Source organism: Oncorhynchus mykiss, chromosome 9 (genome assembly GCF_013265735.2).
Source record: "Oncorhynchus mykiss isolate Arlee chromosome 9, USDA_OmykA_1.1, whole genome shotgun sequence".
NCBI lineage: Eukaryota > Metazoa > Chordata > Actinopteri > Salmoniformes > Salmonidae > Oncorhynchus > Oncorhynchus mykiss.
The window spans coordinates 52,568,951-52,587,852 of NC_048573.1; the positions used below are offsets into that span (position 1 = coordinate 52,568,951).

At 40.9% G+C, this 18,902-nt stretch overlaps 1 protein-coding gene across 1 annotated transcript; it reads right to left on the minus strand.

Moving 5' to 3' along the window:
- Positions 1-12,106: 12,106 nt before the first annotated feature.
- On the minus strand, positions 12,107-18,332 carry otud3 (OTU deubiquitinase 3). The gene is made up of 8 exons (XM_021616205.2): positions 18,148-18,332; positions 15,119-15,425; positions 14,703-14,851; positions 14,427-14,539; positions 13,887-14,009; positions 13,640-13,769; positions 13,181-13,371; positions 12,107-12,810 (listed from the first exon to the last, which is right to left on the minus strand). Exons 2-8 carry the CDS (start codon positions 15,325-15,327, stop codon positions 12,652-12,654), a joined length of 1,074 nt encoding a protein of 357 aa, XP_021471880.1. The 5' UTR covers positions 15,328-15,425; positions 18,148-18,332; the 3' UTR covers positions 12,107-12,651.
- Between the last annotated feature and the right edge of the window lie 570 nt (positions 18,333-18,902).

The window sequence follows — 18,902 nt, forward strand, 5'->3', positions numbered from 1 at the left end:
GCTGTAACATTCTCTGTCCTATTGCATGTTCTTACTTCCCCTATGTCCCATCCGTTTGTGATGTAGCGAGCCATACATTAATAATGTCCTCCTGTAACTGTGAAAGGGGGAAGCCTGGATGCGATGGACATATCGAAGGGAAGGGAAACCTAAAATAATGCAGATCAATGCAACTGTCATCGTCTGGCTTCTCCGGCCTTCAAGAACAGCTTTACCATGCAGGCCATTCCCCTGGGTAAATCAATTCCATCAAATGGAAAGTGGATGGCAGTCAGCTGAGGTTTGGCTGTGGCGCAGGCATAACATTCTTGTTTAGCTACTGATCTGGCTGTATAGTGGATCCAAAGGTTAGAATCCCCATAACCAGTTTCTACCTCAATCACTTCCTTCAGATCTTTCGTCTTCACTATCTTCACCGGCCCTTGGCTCTGGACTACTCTGCTGTCAGTGTCTGTTGTGTCAGGTGCTCTGCTTGTATTCCTGCTGACAATAGAGTTACCACCTGGCCTAACCTCCTCTACCCGGAACCGTACTAGGGTGTCGACCGAAAACTGGTCAAATCCAACATACCATAACCCTAGATCCTCTTTCATTACTTTTTTAAGGATAAGGCGTATCTCCAGATTACAGTCAAAAACTCTCACCTTCACTATACTACACCTCCTTCCATACTAGGTGAGTGAATTCATATAGCCCTCTCTCTCCGTATGAGCTATGACCTGTGTCCACGACCAACATGGGGACCTGCACTGATATATACCATAATGGCTCAGAGTAGTAGACTGCCATGTAGTTAGAGACCCCATTTGGTCTACATAAAACTCCATTGAGACATCCTTCCCAACCTCTACTCTAACTTCCTGTCTACCCAGATCTAGGGATCTCTTATGCTTGTTTGTAACAAAATCCTCATCGTCTAAACCATGGGTCAAATTACCACTCTCCGCATACTCAGGTGGGACGTGGTGTATCAGGAATATGGCTCCCACGATAAGACAGCACTCCGGTGAAGCCCAACCCTTTTCCCGGAAAACATATCAGCAGCAAGAGGCCAAGACACACTTTCACTTCTATGAACGCTCACAGCAGGGAAAGGTTGGGTAAAAGGGAAGTCTTCAGTAGGAGTGTAACCCCCGTATCCTGTTGATTACGGTTCTGCTCCTACCCCTATGATTGTTCGTCAGTGTCAGAGTGTCCTACCCTCTTACAATGTGTGATATGCACCCAAGTTGCTCTTTCAGCTATCCTCCTCGCGTAGGCAGTCACCAGGAGTACTTGGTATGGCCCCACCCACTGTGCTGCTTCCTGTCTATTCTCCTCTGGGACTGGATTGAGTGAATCACCTTATCCTGTAGTTCACCTGTAGTGCATAAATCTTGGACATACAGGTTTGGTTAACAAACAGTTTCTCATACGTTCTATCTGATTATATCTTTAACTTCTATGCCTACTTGTTAGCTAAAAAATATTATTAGTTTGAGATACCTTATCTACCGTAATTTACCATCCCTAAGAACTGCAACTTATTTATTTTCATAAATAATTTTAATGCTTATAAAATCGCCTTTTCTATCATGTATTTTCCTGCCCTATTGGGTTAAAACGGTGTCCTGTCCAAACCTCAAAGGACCATCCTCCCCCATTTATTATCGATGATTAATGTGATTTCTGTTCCTGTTGCAGTACTATAAACTCCATTATAATTAATTTACCTTAAAAACCAGTATCACTCATGACCACAAATTCATTATTCAAATGGCTCCCCCCTGTGGCTGATCAGACCAACTGGGAGAGCCATGAAAACTGGTCAAAGGTTACACCACCCCTTTACATTCGTGTTCTATATCATATTAGACATATTAAAGAACCCTTTATCTTAAAATAATAATAATTCACTTGTCTAATTAAAACTCAGAAAATAAAAGCAGAAAAAGTTCTGCTTTAAATTCTATCGAAAAAGTAAAACCAACCGAACTTCCCAACTTTCTATACCCCAAAATGTAAACCTACCATGTTCTTTGCTAAATTTATATCGTATGTCAGTCGATTCATAAAAAATATAACATCCTGATGGCACTAAACGTTATCGTATCTCTCTGTTATTCCTTAGAATTCATCCGGTTTAGGTGACTTTCTCTTCTATGATACATTTATTTAAATACGACTCCCGTCTCAATACATTATTCCAGCAGATCATTTTGGGCAACACAACATATTACATCGAAATTGCCTCGCCATTATTCTCTCAATTCAACCTAAACAACCTTGTAAAAAGTTCACTAGCGACCGTATTTTTCCAGGCAAAACATACAAATGGTTGAATTACAATCTAAAATCATTTTTGTCTATCAGTGCCAAGGCAGAGATACGAATCTCAGTCTCCCACGTTGTAGGCAACAACTTTACCACTGAACCACCAACACAATTACAATAATTGAGTTTCCTCGCAAATAACTGTGTTGGATTTGTCCCAAACACAACGCTTTGTTTTCAGGACATAAAGTTAATTTCTTTGGCAATATTAAAATAAAAAGAGTTTCACTTTAGTGCCTTATTGCAAACAGGATGCATGTTTTGGAATGTATTTTATTCTGTACAGGCTTCTAGTTAATTATTTGTGTGATTTTTTTAAATGTATTTATTTATCAGGGTGTGATGCAGCACCCCTACTTCCAACAGCTATGATATATTTGTAGTGACTGGGTGTATTAATACAGCATCCAAAGTGTAATTAATAACTTAACCATGCTCAAAGGGATATTCAATATCTGCTTTTGTTTTACCCATCTACCAATAGGTGCCCTTCTTTGTGAGGCATTGGAAAACCTCTCTGGTCTTTGTGGTTGAATCTGTGTTTGAAATTCACTGCTCAACTGAGAGATTGTTTGTATGTGTGGGGTACAGGGATGAGGTAGTTATTCAAAAATAATGTTAAACACTATTATTGAGTCCATGCAACTTATTATGTGACTTGTTAAGCCTAAATTTACTCCTGAACGTTATGCTTGCCTAAACAAAGGGGGTGAATACTTATGCAACAACTAGATTTTAGTTATTTAATTTGTAAACATTTGTAAAATTGTATTTTCACTTTGACATTATAGAGTATCTTGTGTAGATCACCATTACATCTATTTCAATCCCACTTTGAAACACAACAACATTTAAAAAATCTAAAGGGGATGAATACTTATGATACCCACTGTAGGTCTGCAGAGGAAATATACATTATTCTACCAAATTCCTTTGACCATGTTCATACTGTACTGTGTGTAGATCTGTTCACAGTATCTGGCTCTATTTACTGCTGGTCTCTGCTGCCTCCCTGTGGAAGTTGTACTGATGTGTTTTAGATCTACAAATTTTTAGATGCATTCAAGGTTCTAGGTTGGTTCATATTCAATAAATTGGGAGTTGTACATCAGTTAAGACACAGGGACTGAATGCCTTTGACTATTTATTGAGGATCGGGATGCTGATTGGAGTAATTCATTAAGGAAGGGTTGATAACAAAAGGGATTGCAGAAATTAGGATGAACATGAATCAGATGTAATCAGATGTATGCTGATTGGCGAGGGAAAGTGATTGGTTGGAAATGGAGGTTGTCAAAGGATGAGTCTTATTTCATGGCCCTCACAATATTCTAATTTTCTCTTCTCCCTCTTTGCCATTTTCGCCTCCTGCTTTTTTTATTTTAATTGTTGCTTCCTTATTTTCTTCTGCCTCTTCCTTCTTCTCATTCAATCGTTTTTTTCTCCTCAGCTCTCTTTTTTGCCTCCTACTGCACTTGCTTCTTTTCCTCCTCTTTTTCCCACACTATCCTTATCTTATATTTTCTCCCTCTCTTTATCCCTCATTCTCTGTTTCTCCCAACACCTTTTCTCCTCCTTTCCCATTATCACCTGTTCTGTCTTTTTGCCCTTTCTTCCCTGCTTTTGCCTTCTGCTGCAATTTCTTGAGGATCTGCTGTTTGTTCTTTAACTCCTGTTCTATGAATTGTCTTTGTTGTTTAACACCAGTCTCTCCTCCTCATCACCCTCATTATCACTCAGAAGTTTTCTCCCTCTCCTTCTTCTCTTTTTTTCTCACTCTCCTTTAGGTTCTCCTTTCCCTTCCTCCTCACTTCCTATGTTTCACAAGGGACAGGACTGCCCCCACTCCTACATCAGACGCATTGGCCTCTATTACGAACTGACGGGAAGGTTGAACCAGGATGGGAACAGTGGTGAAGCGATGTTTTAGGCCCGCTCAGCAGCAGAGGACCATGTGAACAAAACCTTGGGAGAGGGGAGTGCTGACAAGGGGGAAGCCAGGGTGCTGTAACCCCGGATAAAAAAACCCAGGAATCGTTGCAGCTGCACCCTGGACGAAGGCTGGGGCCAGTCCACCACCACTCTCCCCTCCCTGTGATCCATCTGGACACTCCCAGCAGAGATGATGCACCCCTGAAAGGGGATGGTGGAGCGATGGAACTCGCACTTCTCTGCCTTAACAAACAGCTGGTTCTCCAGGAGTTGTTGAAGAACCTGTCGGACTAGGAGCACATGTTCTTGGGGGGAGCGGGAGAAGACGAGGATGTCATCAATGTAGACAAAGATGAACCAGTTCAACATGTCGCGGAGAACATCATTTACCAGAGCCTGTAACACAACAGGGGCGTTGATGAGGCCAAATGGCATGACCAAATACTCGTAGTGGTCGCTGTCCGTGTTGAAGGTGGTCACTCATCCCCCTCCCGGGTTTGCTGGGTCAGTCATGGCTAGTTTGTACTAACACGTTTGAAGGTAAGACCCAGGTGAAGACAATGTCGAAATAACAAAAGTTTATTAAATCGAACACGGGCAGTCAAAGGTAAGGACGGCAGGCAGGCTCAGAGTCAGGTCAGGCAGAGGTCAGTAATCCAGAGTAGCGGGGCAAAGGTACAGGCCTGCAGACAGGATCAGGACAGGCAGAAAGGTCAAAACTAAAAAAACAACAACTAGAAAACAGGCACTATAGACAGGACAGGAGCAAGGGGAAAAATGCTATAAATACAAAGGGGATAATGGGCGACACCTGGAGGAGGGTGGAGACATTCACAAAGACAGGTGAAAAAAGATCAGGGTGTGACACCTTGCTGCTATTCCATGTTGGAGAATCTTGAACATGGCTGTCTCCATCTTCTGGTTGAGCTCTGTCAGCTTCTGGTAGAACTCAGAAAGCACATTTCAAAATTCCAGAGGTGAATTGACAAATATTTTCTAATATACACTACCGGTCAAAAGTTTTAGAACGCCTACTCATTCAAGGGTTTTTCTTTATTTTGACTATTTTCTACATTGTAGATTAAGAGTGAAGACATCAAAACTATGAAACAACACATATGGAATCATGTAGTAACCAAAAAAGTGTTAAGCAAATCTAAATATATTTTAAATTTGAGATTCTTAAAATAGCCACCCTTTGCCTTGATGACAGCTTTGCACACTCTTGGCATTCTCTGATCCAGCTTCATGAGCTAGTCACCTGTAAGATTGCGCCGAAGACGTTGGTTGACGTTTTACATGCCCATAATCAATTGTGCTATTTTGTTTGTTTCTTTGCATTGTTTGTAACTTATTTTGCACATAATGTTGCTGCTACCGTCTCTTATGACCGAAAATAACTTCTGGACATCAGAACTGGGATTACTCACCACGGACTGGAAGAAGCTTTTTCCTTTAACGAGTCCGACGATAAAAATATACTGCTTTCCTGGGAACAGGCCCAGATCCCCGTCATTTGTGTGAATAAAAGGCAGATGAAAAGAGGATGCATACCAGGCTTCCTTTTGAGAATCCGTAGGCGAGGGAGTAAACTCCCACTGCCATCAATTCTACTTGCTAACATGTAACATGGAAAATAAAATTGATGATCTACAGTGAAGCATGGTGGTGGCAGCATCATGCTGTGGGGATGTTTTTCATCGGCAGGGACTGGGAAACTGGTCAGAATTTAAGGAATGATGGATGGCGCTAAATACAGGGAAATTCTTGAGGGAAACCTGTTTCAGTCTTCCAGAGATTTGAGACTGGGATGGAGGTTCACCTTCCAGCAGGACAATGACCTTAAGCATACTGCTAAAGCAACACTTGAGTGGTTTAAGGGGAAACATTTAAATGTCTTGAAATGGCCTAGTCAAAGCCCAGACCTCAATCCAATTGAGAATCTGTGGTATGACTTAAAGATTGCTGTACACCAGTGGAACCCATCCAATTTGAAGGAGCTGGAGCAGTTTTGTCTAGAAGAATGGGCAAAAATCCCAGTGGCTAGATGTGCCAAGCTTATAGAGACATAACCCAAGAGACTTGCAGCTGTAATTGCCGCAAAAGGTGGCTCTACAAAGTATTGACTTTGGGGGGGATGAATAGTTATGCGTGCACAAATGTTCTGTTTTTTTATTTTTTATTCCAAGTTGTAAGTCAACAAAATAGGAAAAATGCCAAAGGGGGTGAATACTTTCGCAAGCCACTGTAGCTACCTTTTTAAAAAGGTCAGTCATGATCATTAATGAGAAACTGACTAAACTGCCTTTCGTTGATTATATAGAATACATTTAATTGTGAAATAAATCAATTATATCTATTAAAATTCTTTAATAATATATATGTATGTTATTTATTTGACATTTTGCAGGATAAAATCTCTTGAGATGCACCATTTCATTTTCAAGAGTGTAAAAATAAAGTAATACTCAGTAACAAAAATAATGGCAACTACTATCTTATAATAGTAACAATTCAATTATATATATATAAAAAACATACATTAAGAGCATAATAAAGTAATTTTTGTACAACTACTAATAGGCCTACAGCTAATAAAAACTACTGCTACAATTACTAATACAACTAATACAAAACATGTACCTATAATATATACTGTACATATATACTTACTTACAAATATCTTCACATGGTGATGTTTCTACTAAAAAACAGAAACAGTTTTTTCTTAAAATTAACAATTCACTGTGTGATTTTCAAGCCTGGATTTTAATAGGTAAATGATTGAATCAGTTGGGCCTTTGTAACTGTGAGAATTTACTCCAACCTCCTAATGTAGGGTGGCTTGGGGTTAAATGCCCCACTCCTGTAATTCTCACAGAAACCAGTTTATGTCATCGTTTTTTTAAACAGATGCAACTAGTTTTGCTCAACAAAAAAATGTAATCTGTCTCATCCCAACTTTTTAAGTTACGTCAACAAAACTATTTTGAAGTACAAATCCCCCCTTGAGATAATTGAGACGTGGATTGTGTATGTGTGCCATGGGCAAGCCAAAATATTTAAGTGCTTTTGGACACAGTATGGTAGTCGGTGCCAGGTGGACTGGTTTGAGTATGTCAAGAACTGCAACGCTGCTGGGTTTTTCACGCTCAACAGTTTCCCATGTGTATCAAGAATGGTCCACCACCCAAAGGACATCCAGCCAACTTACTTTTAGTGTTGAAGCATCATCCAGACAGTTTTTTTTAGTCAGAGTTCCATTCCTGATATTTATTTGGCAGGCTTAGGTGCTTGCATTAGCCACATAGTGGTAGTGGCCAGACTCACCCAAAGACGTGCTTCAAAAAATCTCCACATAAAATTCTAAAGACTATTAAGTTTTCAGGGAGGCTGTAGAAAAATCTGATATTGTTTTTTTCTGCAAACTTTCGCAATTGTGCTTTTAAAGAAAATGGACTAGCTACTTCAGTCGTAGTTTGTTGCATGCAAAGATTTTTATAACTAACCCAAGATAGACCAGAGTCTGTCGTTTCCAATGGGTGCAAATTAATAATAGTTGGCAGAACAAGCAAGGACGTGGGCAGAGCCAAGCATGAGTTAGTGAGATCCTATTGGCGCGTTCTAGCATTTATTTGCATATTTCCGTTACGAAAAGTCTACTCTGTGAAGTGCGCTTGTGCAATAACTAAATTTGCACTCCTTCTAAACAATGCAATTTTTTAAAACTTTGGCAAAGGTTAAAGTCTACAAAACCCTGTCCACTCTGTTGTTACAGATTATAGTTTTGGAAACAGAAAACCGTATGGAGGTCAAATATTTCATAGATGAGAACATTTTAAGAATGTCAACCAAAATCTATCATCTCCCACTGGGCTTCCTTTCATCACCATATTTGGCAGTGAATGGAAATGCCAACTGGATACTTCACATTTATATGTCCAGTGAAATATCTGTCTCATTGTTCTAGTTGGCCTAGATGTCACTAGCTTGGACAGGGATAAGATTACAGAAAGCCTAGATGACAAAGAAGCTACACGTAACCTTTAGTTAACTAGGAAAGTCAGTTAAGAACAAATTATTATTTACAATGACGACCTACCCCAGCCAAACCCAGCTGGGCCAACTGTGCGCTGCCTTATGGGACTCCCAATCATGGCTGGATGTGATACAGCCTGGATTCAAACCAGGGACTGTAGTGGCACCTCTTGCGCTGAGATGCAGTGCCTTAGACCACTGTGCCACCCGGGAGCCCATAGGTTGTTGGATTGCTAAAGTAGTAGTGTAGAACATGTTTATATGTTCATTTACTTATGCAAAAGTGTATTTTTTTATTAGTTGTACTGTATGTGTGTTTACTTTTATAACCTTTATTACAAATCAATTGTCTACAAAACATACTGTACTTGCACAGTGTTACCTTTATTTGGGAACATGCTTATGTGTCATAAAATTATTTGGGAACAATGTTAAAGAACAAGTAACTTTATGTTGTTCACATAGTCAAAGGCACTTATACACCTTGTATTTACATGGTTATAGCCATATACATGTTGTGTAATACATCTTGGCGTCATTACGTATTCAGTCTTTATACATTCTTGAAAATCAAGTGGTACAGAGAAGCAGGTGCGTGTCACACCCTGATCTGTTCCACCTGTCTTTGTGCTCGTCTCCACCCCCATCCAGGTGTCGACCATCTTCCCCATTATCCCCAGTGTATTTATACATGTGTTCTCTGTCTGTTGCCAGTTCGTTATGTTTCGTCAAGCCTACCAGCATTTTTCCTGTTCTCCTGTCTTGCTCTAGTTCCTGTTTTCCTGGTTTTGACCATTTTGCCTGAGCCTATCTGCCATTCTGTACCTTGTCACACCACCCTGGATTACTGACGTCTGCCTGTCCTGACCCTGAGCCTGCTTGCCGTTCTGTACCATTCGGACTCTGCTCTGGATTACTGACCTCTGCCTGCCCTTGACCTGTGGTCCATTGGCAGCTAACAAAATGAGCACATAGAACTCAGAGATAGGATAGGACCAATGCAGCAGTAGGCCTATGACTTGCAGCAGTAGGCCTATGACTTCCATCGTTAACTAAGTAAAAATAAATAGGCCTATAGCCGACAAATAAAAATGCCTGTTCTTTCAATCACATTTATCTCTCTACTCCGCCTGTCTGCCTCCCTTTAGTTCTTTCTGTCTTGACTTGAGCTATCACTAGTGAAGTCCAACATTGTATCAAATCATCAACTGGGTCCGGCCAGAAGCTGTCGCTAGCGAACTTGAAACATTGTATTAAATAGCCTATTCCGGACCCTCAGAGTTTCCCGTGCCAGTGAGCTGGGTACAGACAGCTTTACTGGATATATAGGATCATCAGATCATTATATTTTGCCCTTTCACACCAAGGCTTGGTGATTATCAAGTCCGGGTATGTTGGAAATATTTTTCAAATACTGAGGAATATTGAATTTCTGTTGCACACATATCCAGATGATTGCTGCATATCATTTTGCGCAATAACACTGTTGGCATGATCAAGGCATAATCAATCTTTCTGTTGGTGGGTGTCTCGGTCAAAGACGGAACACTGGTGTATAGCCCTGGTGTATAGCCTGCAAAGACATGAGATGGCTGTAGAGTTTATTGTGGGGACGTTTTAAAGCACATAGTCAGGCCACTACCACTAAATGGCTCATGCAAGCAATTAAGCCAGCCAAACAAATTTCAGGAATGGAACTCTGACCAAAACAACTATTTGGATGATGCTTCAACACTAAAAACAAGTGGAAAATTAGGTCTAACAGTGTGCAGTGCCATTTTGTTTCGATATTTGATCAATTGAAAATACGATACCAAGACTACAGCTTTTAAGAGTCAATTACTCAAAAATGCCAAAAGAAAACGTATAAAATGTGCACAATGTTGTGTGGAATTTGTAAATGGTGCTGTTGTTGAAATATAGTCCATTAAATACTGACAAACTATTAGAAACTTGTTTTGTTCAGTGCTGCTTTTGACATTATCGATCATGGTCTGCTGCTAGAAAAATGTGTTATGGCTTTACACCACCTGCTATATTGTGGATAAAGAGTTACCTGTCTAATAGAACACAGAGGGTGTTCTTTAATCGAGGCCTTTACAACATAATCCAGGTAGAATCAGGAATTCTAGTAAAGCCAGTGTGTCTATGTATGCAGATGACTCAACACAATACACGTCAGCTACTACAGCAACTGAAATGACTACAACACTTAACAAAGAGCTGCAGTTAGTTTCAGAATGGATGGCAAGGAATAAGTTAGTCCTAAATATTTCAAAAACTAAAAGCAGTGTATTTGGGACAAATCATTCACTAAACCCTAAACCTCAACTAAATCTTGTAGTTAATAATGTGGCAATTGAGCAAGTTGAGGTGACTAAACTGCTTGGAGTAACCCTGGACTGTAAACGGTCATGGTCAAAAAATATGGATACAACAGGAGCTAAGATGGGGAGAAGTATGTCCTTAATAAAGCACTCCTCTACCTTCTTAACAGCGCTATCAACAAGGCAGGTCCTACAGGCTCTAATTTTGTCGCACGTGGACTACTGTTCAGTTGTGTGGTCAGGTGCCACAAAGAGGGACTTAGGAACATTGCAATTGGCTCCGAACGGGGCAGCACGGCTGGCACTTGGAGGTACACAGAGAGCAAACAATAATATGCATGTCAATCTCTCCTGACTCAAAGTAGAGCAGAGATTGACTTCATCACTACTTGTATTTATGAGAGGTATTGACATGTTGAAAGCACCAAGCTGTCTGTTTAAGCAACTAGCACACAGCTCAGACACCCATGCATACCCCACAAGACATGCCACCAGAGGCCCCTTCACAGTCCCCAAGTCCAGAACAGACTATGGCAGGTGCACAGTACTACATACAGCCATGACTACATGGAACTCTATTCCACATCAAGTAACTGATGCAAGCAGTATAATCAGATTTTTTTTAAACAGATAAAGATACACCTTATGGAAGAGTGAGGACTGTGAAGCAACACAAACATAGGCACAGACACATGCAGGCACACATAACATATGCACTATACACACACGTACACATGGATTTTGTTTTGTAGATATGTTGTAGTGGAGTATAGACCTGAGGGCACACACTTACATTGTGAATTCTGTAATGAATGTATTGTAATGTTTTTAAAATTGTTTAACTGCCTTAATTTTACCAGACCCCAGGATGAGTAGCTGCTGCCTTGGCAATCAAAATTCAGTATCCCTATAGCTTTAAAAAATGTTGCTTGACCTCTAGCTTCCTATATTCACCTGAACCTAAATTGTTTAATACCATTATGCTTCTCACACATGTTGCTCTCAGAACCACATCACCAATGCTACAAATTAAAATCAATACAGTTCTCATTAAGAGGTACTCACCACCTTGCAGATTCAGAACATCATTGGAGAGTGTATTAACCTTGAGTCATAATGATTTTATGAGTGAAACTGTGTTCTATGCTTGCAGCCTGGACCACTGATGTCATATATGCACCCTTATTGTGACACAGTACACAGTAAAGGGGAGGAGTCAGTCAACATCCAGAACATTGATACTGCTCCAATCTACATTATCCATGGAAAAATAATAAATCAGTTTTATAAAACATACTTGTAATTTGAGAAGATCATTGGCCAAAATATTTCCCAAATTATCACAGAAAATAATAGTGCAGCCTACCAGAATGTAACGTTATCTTGTATCAGCTATTGAAGATATCTATTGATTCAGTCATTGACATACTGTACTTAATCAAAAAGTAAAACAATATACATTTAAAATAAGATATTTCAAAATATTAATGAAATCAAATACTGTAAAGATGTTCATTTATTGCCACATTACATGTCATACAAGACAGAGTGCTTCACAATCATTCATAAGCAAATCTCCCAAATTAAGTATTTCTTTAAACCTGATCAATAATACTGGAACTGTCATTAACCAGATAAAATATAAATTCATTACAAGTCACCTAAACTTTTTCAGTATTGTTCACAAAACATTTAATTCTGTTTACAATGATGTTTCTCTCTTCCCTTTCTTCTTTGGCTGTAATCAGAGAAATTCAACACAAAACAAACTCAGAGGCCAAGATGTACTGCATGGTCAATGTCAACATCATCCCTCATTCACCAGCATAGAAAGAGACACTGTATTGACTCTACAGAGGAAACTATGTACACCAATATCCTCATAGTCAACCACAACCCTGAACACATTCACACACACCCTATCGCAGGCACTATACATTTGCAAAGAAACTAAAGGGTATATGAAAGTCATCCAATGTGATTGAGATTGATTCTGTGTGCAAAACATTGTCAACCGCTGCTTTATTTGGCTATGCTCTGTCTATATAGTAAGTGTATTTAGAGCTGGCACTAGAGTGACCGGCTCCGAGAGGTTCTGGTCAGGTGTTCCTTTGCTCTGAAGAACCTTCTGTCGATGCCTTTCCTCTTGTCGCTTTTTCTTCACCAAGTGTTGCTGCTCTTTCCTCTGCTTGTTTGAAGCCTGAGAGAGGGGTTGAAAATCAGGGGGTCAAGATGAAAAGGGGGAGACTTCATGTCCGTTCTGAATTCAATTGAGAAATGCAGGTCTATTTAATCTGAAACTTGAATTGAAATAGTCGCACAGACTCAGAATACTGATACAGAACTGGGATTTGAGTGCAGAGCCGTCGTATAGCAATAACACTCTCCGACACTTCACATATACTATTACAACTCCCCACATGAGACCAGGGTTCAATCCATGTGTTCACCTTTCCCACTGTTTCTCCAACTTGCCTGTCTCCCCATCTAATTTCCTTACTGTCTGAATAGAATGTGTTAAATTACAAAATAATATATATTTTTAAATAATTAGAATTTGAGCATCTTACCTTGGATTTGTGTAGGTTGCCTCCATCAGGTGGAAGTTTGTGATCACTGCATTCTGTCGCTGCCTCTCTACACGCAGAGCATGATCCCGAGGCACACTGGCCGTGACACACTTGGGCTGATAGCTCAGAATCCAACAGCCACCCAGCGTTGATTGTGGCGACACTCAGCTGAAACAGATTCTCCTCTTCACCTGAGAGACATAGCACACAAAACATATATATATCAGATGCTCCTGTTGATCATTATCAAGAGGTTTTTGGTTGGTAGCTCCCTCTAAAAGATGGAAATCCCCAAAACAGCCAATAAACATCAGTTGTATTTATTAGCAATGTTTATTATAAGAGGTAGGCTAAGACTGCAGACAAATTAAAGTTTGATAGGGAGTTGGGGTTAGAAAAGGACCCCAAACAGCTAGAAGACACTGATAATCAGAATGCACTGGGGGAGAAGACACTCACAGTTCGGGCCCATGTTCTTCAGGGAATTTAGGATCACATTGTCCTCCTCTGAGGAGGTGGGCGAGGGGGCTTTCCGTCTGTCTGTCTGGCTGTCACCAAACTCACGCTGCCCACTCGAATTATGTAGATTCTGAAGGGACAAGAGTGGGGTGGGGGGGGGGGGGGTAAAGGAAATTGTGAGAATAGGACTAATCCAAAGGTCAAAATATTTAGTAGTGTGTTTTAGTTGAAAGGGTTGTTTTCGTACCTCTATACGCAGCTGAGCAGGGCTCTCAGAGTTGTCACCGAATGGTCTTACACTGTCATAATGGTCTCCATAGCGATAGGCAATGTGTAACTCTCGGCCAACCAGCTTCTCAGAGCCATTTATCTGAATTGAGGAAACATAATGAGTAGGAACTATCAATAGGGGTATTTTGTACATTCTGTTTCATTAGAAGAGGACTTCAGTTTAAAAAACAGTAGTGTGCCAGAATGTAGTCTCGTGGTAGGACCATATATACCACCTCGCAACAGGGGATTCATGCCTCTCCTCGCTGACTTTTTCATTTATATCCTTCTATTTTGTACTACGCCCTTATTTACTTTCCTATTGTTCTTTCAGAAAAAAAATATAATAAACTAAAAAAATAGGCTTACTTAATGAGATTGTTTTTAAAGGAGATCCCAAACAAAGTCAAATAAAGTGCTTACCCAATTGTGCATTGCTATACCCTTTATACAGCTTAATATCTCTAGCCAAAAGTAGTAAACTATATGGGCAATAGGGTGTCATTGAGGTTACTACCTCCCACAGTGGGGTGTTGAGCTGATGAATGACCACTTTAAGCTGTTGGCTGCGGGCGAACGCCACGATGGCATCATTGCCAGCAAAAGTGCCAGGCTGGGAGAGGTTTGACACTGAGAGGAAGAGAACAACATAACAACAGAGAAAAACATTAGTGACAAGACCTTTAAAGACAATATTTAGGTTGACTTGCATGCTATCAGAAACTTGGGCAGCCAACAACATTTTCACATGCAAATAGTATTTGGTTTCTATCATATTGGGCCATTTCCTTACAATGCTGTGTGAAGGGCACATCATCCTCCACAAAGGGCTCAAAGTCCTGCCGGTGTGACATCATGTACTGCACAGTCTCCTGGCGCAGGCGCAGGTGTCCCCGAGAGTGTCCCTCCAACTGGTCACCCAGAGCCCGGAACAGGCAATTACTACAGGACGGACACAGTATTAGTCAACGTTATAACATACATTTAGAACAGCACTTTGGTGGCATTCCAGGCTGACTACATTTCAGACTTTGCATTGCATCAACCAATGATTGCATGCCACATCATCAATTACAGTCTGGCATCAGAATGCTATATCATATGATATGTGGTTAGCTGATATGTTAAATACCTATTGCGTTGTGAGGTCTGGCAAGTGTCTGCAATGTAGTCAGCCTGGAACGTGGTCCTTCTCTCTCTGAATCTTACCCATCTCCAGGCACCTCTCTCAGTTTGAGCCCCAGCGCATGGAGCTGGTTGGAGAAGCTGACGAACTCCTCTCCATCATCCCTGTCCTGGGGGCGGTTCTTACGGTCCTTTGCGATTGCCCTGCGCGCGGACCGCTCATCCCGCTTCCGCTCCGCGTCACACTTCCTGTTTCCTCCACGCACTGGCTTTCCTGTCTGCTTCCGAGACATGGCTGCCGGGCCTACAGACACAGATCTTTACAGATGCAGTAGATCTCTCCGTCATTCACTGGCACATGCAGTTGGGTTACTTCCACACAGGTGGAATCCTGTGTTTCAGAAAGAGGAGGGAAAGAATAGAGATGAGAGTTTGAATGCAACTTAGAAAATGAGCTACAACGTGTAACAACTTAGTTACTTCCACATTTCACATACACTAACTGGGATAGTAGCCAGCTACAAAAAGATGGTTCATATTAGCTAGTTACAGTCAGTTGATACGTGGCACAGCAGGCAATTGCAATTCCAAATGGGTTAGCTAATTATGATGTAGCTGTCTAGCTCTCAAACTGTAGGCAGCATTCTGCCTTCTCCTAACTGTTTTCAGCCTTCTGCTTCGCCCACGACTGGCTCATGTGAACTACAATCCCAAAGCTGTTTTTTATTGTTCAGAAACGTCAACAATCATCGCTTGTGATATAGCTTTCGAAACATATGGCCTTTATATTTCATAAGCGAGAAACTATCCTTAAAATTAATATATATACTTACTGTAGCAGTTCTGCACAGAGCCATACATCTATGGGTGCCTCAATCCACAAAACTACACTTCTGATAAACTTCCTGAGTTATGCTTAGAAACAAGTGTTTGGAGCACACTAGATAGCTAATTAGCATGTCTTTTTTCATTAAACAAGCACTGTAACATGGAGATATGGTCATGTGGGAACACTGAGTTAACCCTAAGCCCTGTAAAAAGGTGTATCTATTTAACCTTTCCTTGTATTATTATTTTTCGCTGATATGAAAGATAAGATCCTTATGCTTCCAAAACCATTCCGCAAACGATGCGTTGGGCGGTTAAAAAAACTACTCGATAGAGAAGACGCCTTTATCCAATGACTTACACTATATATACAAAAGTATGTGGACACCCCTTGAAATTAGCGTATTCAACTATTTCAGACACACCTGTTGCTCGCAGCCATGCAATCTCCATAGACAAACATCGGCAGTAGAATGGCCTTACTGAAGAGCTGAGTGACTTTCAAAGTGGCACCATCATAGGATGCCACGTTTCCAACAAGTCAGTACGTCAAATTTCTCCCCTCCTAGAGCTGCTCAGGTCAACTGTAAGTGCTGTTATTGTGAAGTGGAAACATCTAGGAGCAACAATGGCTCAGCTGCGAAGTGGTAAGCCACACAAGCTCACAGAACTGCCTCTGGAAGCAACGTCAGCACAAGAACTGTTCGTCGGGAGCTTCATGAAATGGGTTGCCGTGGCCAAGCAGCTGCACACAAGCTTAAGATCACCATGCGTAAGGCCAAGCGTCGGCTGGAGTGGTGTAAATCTTGCTAACATTGGTCTCTGAAGCAGTCGAAACGCATTCTCTGGAGTGACGAATTACGGTTCAACATCTGGCAGTCTGACAGACGAATCTGGCCCAAGGCATTATGCCAACTGTAAAGTTTGGTGGTGGAGGAGGAATAATGGTCTGGAGTGGTTTTTCATGGTTCGGGCTAGGCCCCTCAGTTTCAATGAATGGAAATCTTAACGCTACAGCATACAATGACATTCTAGACAATTCTGTGCTTTCAACTTTGTGGAATCAGTTTGGGGAAGGCCCTTTCCTGTTTCCGCATGACAATGCCCCCGTGCACAAAGCGAGGTCCATACAAAAAAGGTTTGGCGAGATCTGTGAGGAAACACTTGACTGGCATGCACAGAGCCCTGACCTCAACCCCATCGAACACCTTTGGGATGAATTGGAACACCAACTGCGAGCCAGGCCTAATCGCCCAACATCAGTGCCTGACCCCACTAATGCTCTTGTGGCTGATGGAAGCAAGTCCCCTCAGCAATGTTCCAAATCTATTTGAAAGCCTTCCCAGGAGAGTGGAGGCTGTTACAGCATCAAAAGGAGACCAACTCCATATTAACGCCCATGATATTGGAATGAGAGGTTTGAGGAGCAGGTGCCCACATACTTTTGGTCATGTAGTGTATGTGCAATGAAATGGAACTGAGTCATGATCAAGGACCTGTCATGCTAGCTAGCTGGTATACCTGGCATCCTGGACAACAGCAACAGCTGACAGGGCATAGAGATCCTATTAAACTACTAATTATATTAGTATATATTATATTATAATGCCTAATTCTGTGACGGGTTGATGTCGACAAGCTTGAGCGAGCCTACGGCTGCGTCAGTAGGCTGGACAATAGAACGAGTCTAAATTCACCCAAGGCTGAAAAACGGCAAAAGAACGTTGGCTAAACTGGAACACTAGCGCGAGGCCATAGCAAATTAATTGAATAGAACGTTCAGGAGGCGAACTGGTGCCACCGTGTTCAATAGAACTAATAGAAGCTGGTAGGGTGAAAAATGCACCAAAATAAGGCCTGTTTTTCGTGATTACTTCAAGCAGCTGGGACATATGGTAATATTGTGAAACTGGGCTGCACGGCGGATGTAATGAACTAGTTATCAGAAAAAAAGCGGTGTTAAACATTTCATGTGTTCAGCCTGACGTTAGTGGACTGGCCAATTGACGCGTTACCGTAGCTAGCTATAGCTAATTGCATTCGCTGATCAGCAACTAGCTAGCTTACGAGCAACTGTTATGTCAGCTGGATATGACTGCAAGAAAGCTAGGTTAGCCGACTTTTTAGCTAGGTAACTAGTTTGCAAACGTTAGCTGCTAATGCTACTGGATATGTTTGTTAGCCAGTTGGCTAGCTCCAGTCTCGTTCTCGCTGATTTCGAGTTAACCACAACAGTGAATACATGTCAAGCCATCAGAATACAACGAAGGTAACAAGTTACTCACATTCCACAGAGAACACCCGATGATACTCAACGAACGTCCTGTACTACGTTATTTTTACCTAAATAAGATCTGACTCATGAGCTTGTTTACATTTGCTGTTCAGCGCCACCATCTCCGAGTACGGAAGTGTGAGTGCATCAAATCATATCAACAGGTCGTTTTCAATAAAACGTCACAATACGTTTGATCTGGCTGCAAGTAGACCCCCAGCTCCACTAAAATCATTGACAAACTACTTGCCGTTTTCTAGGGATTGTTAAATACATGTTATAACTATTTGGTTTTAATATCGTCACCTATTGAGCATAATCAGCAACGACAAATGTCCGATTATTCAATGCAAAACAATTGCGCACATTTAGCTGTATCATCAGAGTTATACTGCAAGTAATTGCAAGCTTTTCATGATGAGTATAAACATCAATGATGCATAATAGAAAATGCCCGCACTGAAGATGTCTATATTGGTCTGTTAAAACAACTACTTTTGTGAAAATGTTTTTTACTAAATGTATTTGAGTATTTACCAGCATTTGTAATTTGAGTCTGATAATTATTTGTACTAAACAATTAATCTGATAATACTTGTGTAATATAAAAAATATTTGCTTGATATGTTTTCCACTTCCTTTAAATATTTAGCAATTGAAACTTATTTCTATGTGTTAACTGAAACGGTCTATTAAATTATTGTACATGTTAGTAGGTGCTCTTATCAAGAGCAATTTACAGTAGTAAGGCCTACATTTTAGTAC